An 11,074-nucleotide genomic window follows, 5' to 3' on the forward strand; every position below is an offset into this window, starting at 1 on the left:
TGCAAGACTTTTTAAAACATGTAGTACCTGACTATTTAGTCAGGGGTAATGACCTCCTTTTTCTTAGATTGTGAAATTAAAAAAAAAAAAAAAAAATGACAACAGCCAACACAACAATAGCTGTCTGATGTGACTGAATTAAAATTATACCTATTTTTTCTGTCAGATTGGCAAGAAATCTATTTTTTGGTGTGCTTCGAAATTTTAGTAATTAGTTTATGTGTGCCATGAAATTAAAAATGTTGAAAATTGCTGCTCTATTATCCTAACCTTTATTACCTTCTTTAAGCAACTAACTTTACCTACAACCAATGACCTCTCTTCCTTCTAAACAGAGAAAACCTAAGCCATCAGATATCAGTTTTCTTAATTTTCCACCCCTACTACCAAATCATTTTCCATTTCCACCCTTACTTTTATCCCTCCATTCTCTGGAGACAAGGTAACCCTCCTATTAAGGATCAATTCCTTTATCTGTGCTCTAAATTTCAGTCCCCTCTTGCTTCTTTAGGGGCCTTGATCTATCAACCATCCCTCTCTCCTCTCAATTCCTTGCCCAAAGTCTACAAAAAGTTTCAAGTTTCTGCTCCTTAGTCTAGTCAGTCGCCCTCTTACCCTCCTACCCTCACCCAAGTTTCTCAATCCATACTTATTTTTTATGCTTTGTTGCCCACCACTCACTTCTCAACATATTCTATCTTCACCACTTCACAATTGCCCTCAGAGTAACGCTAAATCCAACAAAAACTCCTAAATTCTCCTCTTACCCTCTCTAGCACACCTGGCCCTCCTTGGAGAAACTCCACCTTGCATTCTATAACACCTTTTTCTTCCTATTTTTCTCCAACTTCCCTGACCTACCTTTAGTGTTTCTTCTTCCTCTGGCTACCCTGCTAACTTCTTGGGTATTTTATCTGGGTGTTAAAGGGTGTTTTACCCTCAATTTTTTTACTCCATCATGCTCTCCTTTAGCAAACTCAAATTCTACACTCATTTCCACTGATACACTAATCTTCAACCCTAATCTCTCCAGTAAGCACCAAATCTACATATCTATTTACTAAGCATGTCCACTTAAATATCCCAAGGTTACTTTTAAACAACATGTTTAAAATAGAATTATCCTCATTCCATAAATCTGCTCTTCTTCTTAAATCTCTATTTAAACTAGTATTACAATTTACCCAGGCTTCTGTGATGGAAACCTAGGAATAACTTCCCACTATTTTTTGGCTTAGGTACAATATATCCTAATCAGTCTTCAAACTTTACTGATTTTTAAGAATATCACCAATAGGAATTCTTTTTTTGTCACTGGGAGCTCATATCCAGCAGCTTGTTCAACTTTAGTATCTGTCTCATCCCCAATAGTGTTTTCAGAACTGCTACTTTCACCACGAAGCTCCATGAGTTTTCCCAATGCAAACTTGGGCTCCTTCAGCATTTTGACTTTTTTAACAAAAACACCATGGAGTGCACTGGCCGGGCGGATCCACTTGCTGGAGCCATATCCTGTGCAGCAAAATGTTGCAGGTTGGATCCCCAGTCAGGGCACGTACCTAAATTGCAGGTTCAATCCCTGGTCGGGGAGCATTATGGGAGGCAACCGAGAGATGTTTCTTCCTCTCTCTCCCTCCCTCCCTTTCTCTCTAAAATCAATAAACATATCCTCGGATGAGAATTAAAAAAATGGAAAAGACATCATGGGACGGATAAACAGATTGAAAAGCCTTTTCTAAGCCTTTCCTGATGCTATCTGGAATCAATTTATTGACCACTTCTTTCAAGTCATTTGTCTGCACCTCTCGGGTCATGATTTCCATCTTCCTCCGGATTTGGTGGACCTGCTGATGCTGAGAATAAGAGGTCTTCTCCATCTGATTGTTGCATTTTTTAAGTAAACAAACACAGAACAGATGAAGCAAATACCCATCAGTAGTCTTGACATCAACATGAGCTTCAATCACAAGTGTGCCATTTTTGACTATGGAGCATATTTTGTCATGAGTAACATCTGTGCCATGGAAATCAGTCAGGCAGTTTTTGACCTGAACATCCTCAGTAATTAGCTTGAATTTTCTAAATGCAACTTCATCTTCCTGCAGATCAGCTAGGTTCATTTCAAAAACACGACCTTTGAGACCATCAGATGTGATACTGGATCCTTGAGTTCTCGTGACCAGCGTGTTTCCTTCCAATATTTCTTATATTGAACATAACTGATACTTTCACATCACACCAATCTTTCTTAGAAAATGGATCAACCACTTTCCTCTTGGCTTTCGCTCTGCCATCTTTTATATGGCGCTTGTTTCCCACTGTAGTGGTGCTGCTCAGAGAGCCAAAAGACAAGTCTTATTGGTTTTATATCTCATAAATCTCTGCAGGGTATCTCTCACTTCTATTCTTACCTGCAGCCACACTTTGGTTCAGACCCTCATCACCTCATGTGTGGACTTCTACAAAAGCCTCCTACTAAACTACTTCTAGTCTCTTGTCTAATGTCCTATGTACTTTGCACTATACTACCAGAAAGCGTTTTTAGAACTAAATCAACTACATTCTTTCTTTGCCTAAAACCCTTCAATGTTCCCACTGCCTACAATATAAAACCCCAAGATCCTCTCAGATTTGGACTCTTTCATACTTCTCTGGCTTCAGTACCTACCACTCTTCCCTTCCATTTTACTAGCAATATTTAACTACTTGAAGTTTCCTACATGCATACTGCTTCATGTTACTGTGCCCTAGTAAATGTTATTCAATCTTAGGCGAGTCTGTCTGTATAGGTAAGTTTTATCTATCTTCGAAAACCATTAATCATCTCCCTTTCATTCATTCATTCATTCATAGTCCTCCATCTGCCATGAGACTCAGTCACTCCTCAACTCTGTGTTCTTTCTAAACTTACATATTCACTTGTATTAGAACATTTATCCACTAGATTCTATTTGGAATTCACTGAGGGTAGAACCTATAGCTCATTTTTCTTTGTATACGAAATACTTAGCAAGATTGCTCAACACATTCAATAAACTGAAACTGTCTGAGCTCCTAGGTCCCACTCTAAGAAAACTACAAGAGGAAATGTGAAGAGCATGGCTCTAATTCCAGGGCTGTACTTTTCCTTAAATACTAAGTAGTAGTGAACCTATAGTCTTCTTCTTTCCCCAAAGATTTATTCATTTTATTCAAAAAAGGGGAAGGGAGGGAGAAAGTGAGGGAGAAAAACATTGACTGGTTGCCTCTCACTTGCCCCGAACAGGATACCTGGCCCATAACCTGGGCATGTGCCCTGACTGGGAATTGAACCACTGACCCTTCAGTTTGCAGGCCAGTGCTCGATGCACTGAGCCACACCAGCCAGGGAGAACCTACCTTCTTATCTTCAAGGTGTCTCAGGCTAGATACCCCAGAACCACAAGCTCCTCTATCTAGCCATAAATTTGGTTCCCCAAATTTATCTTAGTTTTACTTGGGAATATCTCAGAAAAAACATTTTTGGAAGAAAACACTTCATCTGCCTGTCCATCACATATGTCCATAACCAGAAAGATCGAAGTTCTTACTTTTTCAACTGAAGACCCAGTCCAAACCCTTCCTTATTCGATGGCTGGAAAACCTCAATTGATGGTTCTGCAAAAAAAAGAAAAAAAAAAAAAAAGAGAGAAAACTCCTAGTTTGTACATGTCTCTATCCTTCTGGGAGTCCAAGGCTCTAGTTCAGTGGACTAGCTTCTTCAGATTCTAAGGGTACTCTAAACAATAGCGATGGAGAAGGAAAACATTTGCGGCAAAGGGTAGATTCTGGGAGCTGATTGACCAATTTCAAATATCCTCAACTTCTATGAGGAAGCTGAGGGGAAGAGGAGGGATAAATAATACCTGGGAACCAAAGAAAACAATTGCATTGACCAAGGATTTGAGGGGACTGCTATTGAGTGACAGGGAATGAAGAAACCAGTGAGAGGAGACTGAAAAGCCCCTATCAATGGCCTACAGATTATGCCCACAGTCCCTGTTCCTAGTTTTTCTCTGTCTTACTTAATATAAGACTTTGGATTTGCTCACAGAGAATGCACTTGCCCAAAGTCACTGCCCTTACCTGGTCCATCAAGGTACTGAGAAAGAGAAAATCGCAGCCTCAACACAATAGGTTCTGTCCGGAGGACCTTCCAAGCTGTAGAGACTTCCTCCTAAAAGAATAAAGAAAACAGTTTCCAGTTTGGCAAGAAAGAGAAATAGATTTGAAGTTTTCCCTATGTGACACACACATGCACAGGGAGTACACACCACTGTCTGCTTATGATCTAAAAGACAGGGATGGAGAATAAATGCTCCAAATACATCACTCAGGAACAAGACTCCTGGCCAGCATGACAAGATCCACAAGTCCAGCTGGATATGCTATTGGCAGGTACTGGCACCACTTACATCAAGGAAGCTGATGTTAATGTTGAGGTCAATGTCCACGTCATCAATAGTTCCATATTCTCTACAGAGATACAGATGACCGCAGGTGAGACTCATTAAGGGAGAAAGAAGGGAACAGAGGCTGAGGTTAAGGGAGAACTGAGCCTGGGACCAGGGGAGAGAGAATGGTAAAAGCTAAGTCTGTACCTAGGCTGCTGGCTACAGCCTCAAGCCACCTAATAATCAGGGCCTTCTGTAGGCCAGAAGCCTTTTTTACCTTAAAGGTGAAACTATCCGTCTAAAGGGGTCTAAGATAAGAGGCAATTTCTAAGAAAAGTGTCTGTACTTCCCTACTTACTCCTGTCAGCCACGCTTAAGTACTCTAAGCGACTCTCAGCATCACAAAGCAAATTAATTTATCAATGCCCACAGATCCCCTATCATGCCATAAGAAGGAAAAGTCTCTGGCCTTTTAACAGCTCAGAAAAAAGTGGCTTGCTCCCCTACCACCACCAACCCTGAAGTGGAGTCCCACCTGATGGATACAGAGTTCTCACTGTAGATCTCCTTCACGGCTTCAATGTCTGCATCAAGCTGTGGGTGTCGATATAGGTCAGCTGCACAGCTCCCCTGAATCCGCAGCAAAAACAGTAGGGGGTGGCGAGGAAGACAGAGGGTTAAAGAGAGAGGTGAAAAATAAAAATAAGATGAATAAACACTGGGAACAGGAAAATCAAGCAGCAGCAGTACATATAAGCAAAAAGCTGTGCCTGCAAAGGGGCTCTTGGAAGCAGCCCTAGCTGGGGACTTCATTGACAGACCAGTCTCCCACCATCACCACTCTAGGAAGTTTCAGTAGATCAACTGCAGGCTTTGCTTAAGAAGTTCACATCCTTAAGTCTCAGCTTTTCCTCTCAGGTCTTGACCAGAATACTTAGGTGTCCCTTCTATGAGAGCTTCGAACAGACTGAGGAGAACAGAATTAAACTCAGACTGGTTCTGCCTGAAGAGTCTAACATTCCTGCTCAGCACTGTGCCTTGGGTAATGAAGGCATTAAGCAATCACTGGCAGGGTAATTTTTAACAAAAATTTACCCTAATGATTAAAATGACCTCTCTGGCTAGTGAAAAGTGAGAAAATAATTATTTCCAAATAAAAACATATGGGTAGCCCCCTATACAGAGGATGTAGTTTATGCTGAGAAAGGTATGAATCCCAGGCAAGAACAAGGATGTATCAGCTTTGACAAGATAATGCTGAGACCACACCTCTGAGACCAGAGGTATAGTGAGACTACAACTCTGTACCTCTGGTCCAGAATAACTGCTTTCACTTTTGATGTACCCAGTGAAAAGCACATTTCAACCACCTAACATGGATCTTAGGGGCTGTAATCTCACCTGAACTCCATAGAGAAACTCCTCTGATTCATTATCTCCCTCTGAATCATCATCATTCCAAAACTGGCCTTTGATGTCCTGGTAATGAGAAATAACAACACAACCCTTTATTGATCCATTTCCCCATGGAACAGAGTGGGGTCACAGGGTGGGAAATAGATCCCCACAAAGAAGGGGCAGTTCCTTGGGACAGATAGCATAATTAAGTCCCTAATTCCTTTATTTCCTTCATCTCCCTCTTTGGGAGCATCTGAATCTTTTCCTAAATCTGGTCATATCCATGGCCTAGCTCTGATTTGGTGGGATGGAGTAAAACACTAGAGAATTTTGGCCTTCTTAAGTGTCAAGTATAATTGAGGATCTGGTAGCCAGAGTAGGAAGGGATGAAGAATTCAATGTCAAAGTTGATGCCTAGGCATATCTAGGTTCTAGTATAAGCTAGCCCTTCCAGGATCATCTTGGGACCTAAGGCAGTTCCAAAGCATACCTAAAGTCCCTTGTCTCATCACTCCCTTTCTAGTCCTTTCCTTCCCAAGAAAATCCACCTATACACACAATTAATATGTTTCTGTGCCCCTTCTCCTTCCTTTAACTTCAAAGAGCCACTCTACCTTCCAAAAGGGTGGGAAGGAAAACACCAGGAAAAAATGAGGTTTGTACTTTTTCCCATCTACGCCCTGGACGATCAGTTGCAGAGGTGGGCAGTCAGTCCTCACCATTGGGTCCGTGGGTCACACACACTCCCAGGTCAGTGCTAGGCAGCACCCCTCCATACCACCAGCTGAACCCAGGCCAACGAGATGGGCATTTAGGAGGCCACAAAGGGAGGCAAGGGAGTGGGGTGAAATCAGGGGCTGACTGCAGATCTGTTGGGGATGGCAGGCTCTGCTGTTGCGGTGGCAACAAGTCGTTGTCCTGTGGAAAGTAGACAACAATTGGTTTCATCACCACTGAAAAGCTGGTAGTGTATACAGAGGCACACATGTTCATGGATATGCTTTTATTATACATATGTACAGACCCTTGTACGTACAGACATACTTGCATGCATGTATACACACTTGTACACATAGCTCTTTAAAGATAATGAACCATAAGACACTATTGTTCCATTTAAGCTTAAGAGTTGGGATTGGAGCAAGTCCCTGCTCTAGTTCATAATGCTGAAGCCAAAAGCAACAGCGGTAGGACCAGATGCTTATGCTACTCTATCACATCAGTTCATTTGGAACATTTTTCACAGTACTAACTTCCATCAGAATCAGATTTTTAGGGGGAGTTTTTAACCCCTAATTACTCCCCAAGTTGAGTCATTATGTCTTATTAAACATCAGTGTCACTAGAAGCCTTTATATGACAATTACAATTAACTTAAAAAGTCCTCAGCAGCACTGAACACCCTCTGGTAGACACAGCTGGAACTGTTATAGCCAAAATAATGCCCTGGACTCATCTTGGAACCTACTCTCCAAATTAAAAATACAATGATCCTAACAAATGCTCAAAAAAACCCCACAAAAACAAAAGCAACCCCACAAATCCCTAGTCCTTTAAAAAAGAACCCGTTCTAGGACTTCCTAGCTCTGCATATATCTCAGTCTTACCCACTCCAACCTTAAACAGAGTGGTTTGAGGTCTCTAATATGGTTCTGTTGGACCTTAGGTTTCCAGACCAGTGGTTTCTGAGTGGGCTTTGCAGATATGCATCATCAGTACCAGGGAACTTGTTAAAAATGCAAATGTGAGGACCCTTACTTAAGATATACTCAATTAGAAACTCTAGAGATAGGGCCAAGTAATCTGTGTTTTAGCAAGCCCTCCAAGTTATTCTGATGCATAAAATTTGGGAAACACGGTTCCAAATTCTTGTGTGTTCCAAGGGTGTGTGGTCTGTTCCTCAGATATCAACTTAAGCCTGGTAACTGACCCAGGATGGGGAAATAAGGCACCATGCCACGACAAACAGCATAGCAGTCCCCCAGCTAACAGTACTGCCTGACCTATCAAAAACCATATGCAAAAGGAAATAATTGCAAGTGAAGTTTTTAGAGATGAAATATCCTGATATCTGAGATCTGCTTTAAAATACTACTCCAACACAAAAAGCGGGTGGCGGGGGCGGGCGTGGGATTTCAAATAAATGTGGCAAAATGCCAATTATGGATTAAGCTGGGTAAAGAGTACATGAGTTTCTTATAGTTTCAACTTTTGTGTATAGTTGGAAAATTTCATAGTAAAAAGTTAAAAACAAACAACCAACCAAACACATGTTACCCATGGGCTCTTGCAGGAGCTCTCCCTAAAAAGCCAACTCTAAATATGAACAGGAAGATTACACCTAAGATTCCCCAACTGTCTTCTTATTATTCTTCAAACATCCCAAGCGTATCCTCACCACAGGGCCTTTGTCCCTGTTATTCCCCCTTCTTGGAATGTTTTTGACTCAGATATCCACATGGCTTGCTCCTCTATTCTTTCAGATCTCTGCTCTAAGGTCACTGTAACAGCAAGACTCCAACACACACTTATCAGCATACTCTATGCCTCTTCCCTGCTTTATTTTGTTCCACAGCACTTACCATGCTCTGACATACAAAATGTTTTGTTTATTGTGTTTATCTCCCACCAGAAAGTAAGGTCTACAGTGGCAAAGGCTTTGACTGTTTTCACTGCCTCTATTGCCAATCTCTCAACACACATTAAATGAATGAATGAATGAATGAATGAATGAATGAACTGTCTGCTGGATACCTAAGCCAAAGAGCAAATACATAAAGCATCTAAATGCACCTATGTATAGACAAAAATCATACAAAAATGATTTTAAAAAGACTCCATTCACCTTCAAGAGCAGCTGAGAACCAGAATATGAAGATCTGAGGGCTGGGCTTGTAAGACTTGAAAATAAACAGTCAAGTGCTGATCCGGATGATCACAGAGAACAAAGGAGGCACTAATGTCCAGCCTAGGCTGTCTTGGACTGGGTGGTGGGATGACGGCAGAGTAGGCCAGAAGTACCAACTTCTTCCAGGTCTTTGTCACTGTAGACGTCAAGAAACACTTAGCCTCTCTCCACGGGTTGTTGTTGCTTGGTTTCTGCTGTTAACACAAGGAGTTAAAAGGTAGTTCAGAGGGAAATTCTCTTGGCCAGAGAAGAGAGAATTCAGAGACTACCATCTTTTTAAAACTAGGCTGTTTCAGTGGAAGGTACTCCCACCTTCTACTTTCAATGCCCATTCCTTTCAAGAGATGGAGAATGGGTTTAAAAGGTGAAGACCGGGAAAATGGGAGCGATAGTAATAAAATTCACAGCCATTTTTCAAGAGGAATAAACCTGAAAGATGACCTATGTCAAAGTTTTCGTGTCATACATTTTCAGGTGTAAGGAGGTCATGTAACTTGCTTAGGAATATAGAGGAACTGGGACTTAAGCATATTTGACAAATCTTAATTACATCCAATCTTCTTGTGGTGTGGTTTTCACTAATTTAAGGAGTTCTTAATGAATTAAGCAAGAAAGACCTGATTTATCTAAAAGGAGGGACCCTTTCAAAAGAAGCTGGGCCAAATACAGACTGCGTGAACAGTGCCCGGAGAAGAGTGTCTGTTCACCTCAGAGTTTAGTTCGCATGATTCCCGCTATTTAGGACGCTTTATGAATTTTCATAGGAATAGGCCAAACGTAAATAAGACTCAAGTCTGGATCACAAGGGTCTTACCCAGGTCCACAAGGGCTTCCCGGTGTGCCAACTTTACACCTAGTCAGACCGCAAGGTTTAAGCTCTGGGTTTGGCTCCCAGCTTTGTAGTCCTGGGAAAGGAGGTTACTACGCTCAATAACGAGTGCTCCTTTCTCCGAAAGAACAAAGAGTGCGGGGGAGAGCCCGAGAGAAGCGATTCTCGCATACCAGCGCTATCTCGGGTACCGAGCGCAGGGAGAGAACGGGCTCTGCCCCACCTGCTCAAGCACTAGCGGACACCCGCGATTCCAGGTCAGGCTCTAAGGCCTCCCTTCGGGGAGCAATTAGAGCTCTTCTCCCTTCTTCGGAAATCCCAAAGATACCCAACACTTGCCTCCAGGGGAAGAACCTCCGTGCCCGACTTGTGTCGCCCGCCGCCCGGCGTTAAGCGAAGCCTGTCAAACCTGTGAGGGCCCCTCAGGGCCACCCGGTTCAAGCCCCTCACTACGTCCACCCCGGCCGGCGCACGCCCCGCCCCTTCCCTCCCCTGGCAGCCCCTTCGCAGGCAGGCCTCGCGAGTACTTACGGCGACCCCGGGCCGCGCGCGGCCGCCGCTGAGGGGACTAGCGGCCCGGGACGCCCCGCGGGGGCGGAGCGGCAGGCCAAGGGGCGGGGGCCGGGCCCGGAGGGCGAGGTCGCACTTCCCCACGCCTCGTCGTTCCGTCACGGGCGCGCTGAGCCACTATGCGCACGCGCATGCGGCGGTACCGTGACCACGTGGCCCGCTCAGGACCAACCGCCACCCGCTGGACCCTTGGCACGCCACCGCTCCGGACACCAAGGCTGGCGGCGCGTGCGCGGTGCTGGCTGGTTGGGTGGGTGGTGGTGCTGGGAGGTGGGAGGGATGTGATTAGGTTGGGGGGTGGGGTCTGCGCCGTGGATCGGGGTGGGTGCGTGGGGAAACAAGAGGGGCCTTGCGGGTGAACGGAGGTCCTTCCAAAAGAGACATTTGCATTTGGCGCCCCGTGCGGTTGGGAGGAATGAAAAAAAAAGAAAGGCAATGGGCGGCTGCCTCTGGGCATTGGAAGTCCTGCGAGTAGATGGAGATGGAAAAGGTCCTCCTGAGGCTCTGCTGTTTCCAAGAACCTCTGGTTTGTAATGGAAGTCAAACACCTTGGGATTTTTAAAATTTTAAGTTTAATGCATTTAATCCCCTGGCAACTGCGGTGTGCTGGAAAGCACTCTGACCTATTCAGACAGTGAGGTTGTTAAGAAAAGGGGTGACATAGTAGACGGGACAAGGAACGTCTAACAGGGTGAGTCATGGCAGGTCAATCTTTACCTTAGGTGAGCCCTGTCAATTGTTCTTATACATCCAGGATAACATACCCTTGAAATGTCAGAGTAATTTTCTTTTCCAGACCCCTAGGAGGCACAACTGCTGGCACCAGAGCACAAGACCACTAGAACATGAGACTATGAAATTCCTCATTGTTACCTTATTGCCCACATACCATAGCTATTCATTGTAAATGTTAAATGCTAACTATCCTGTTAGCTACCCACCAATCTCTCTCCATTT

The 11,074-nt window shown here is 43.8% G+C and overlaps 1 protein-coding gene and 1 pseudogene across 7 annotated transcripts in view; both read right to left on the reverse strand.

Moving 5' to 3' along the window:
- PARP6 (poly(ADP-ribose) polymerase family member 6) overlaps nucleotides 1–10,230 on the reverse strand; it is a 30,094-nt gene extending 19,864 nt beyond the window's left edge. For 6 of the 7 annotated variants that reach the window (XR_008528264.1, XM_054562979.1, XM_054562903.1 and 3 more), the window contains exons 1-8: nucleotides 10,079–10,230; nucleotides 8,656–8,912; nucleotides 6,530–6,728; nucleotides 5,814–5,891; nucleotides 4,948–5,042; nucleotides 4,434–4,494; nucleotides 4,105–4,195; nucleotides 3,570–3,636 (exon numbers count right to left, since the gene is read on the reverse strand). Coding sequence is in view for 6 of the 7 variants with exons in the window: in XM_054562979.1 (XP_054418954.1) it covers nucleotides 3,570–3,636; nucleotides 4,105–4,195; nucleotides 4,434–4,494; nucleotides 4,948–5,042; nucleotides 5,814–5,891; nucleotides 6,530–6,532 (395 nt within the window). In the remaining variant the exon portion in view is untranslated. The remainder of the gene's footprint in view (nucleotides 1–3,569; nucleotides 3,637–4,104; nucleotides 4,196–4,433; nucleotides 4,495–4,947; nucleotides 5,043–5,813; nucleotides 5,892–6,529; nucleotides 6,729–8,655; nucleotides 8,913–10,078) is intronic. The other variant, XM_054562792.1, reaches the window with a different exon arrangement.
- LOC129062306 (40S ribosomal protein S3a-like) lies at nucleotides 778–2,344 on the reverse strand (annotated as a pseudogene).
- Nucleotides 10,231–11,074: the final 844 nt, after the last annotated feature.

The sequence above is a fragment of the Pteronotus mesoamericanus genome, unplaced genomic scaffold, assembly GCF_021234165.1.
Source record: "Pteronotus mesoamericanus isolate MK-2021 breed Mesoamerican mustached bat unplaced genomic scaffold, CSHL_Meso_final contig_100, whole genome shotgun sequence".
In the NCBI taxonomy this organism is placed as follows: Eukaryota; Metazoa; Chordata; class Mammalia; order Chiroptera; family Mormoopidae; genus Pteronotus; species Pteronotus mesoamericanus.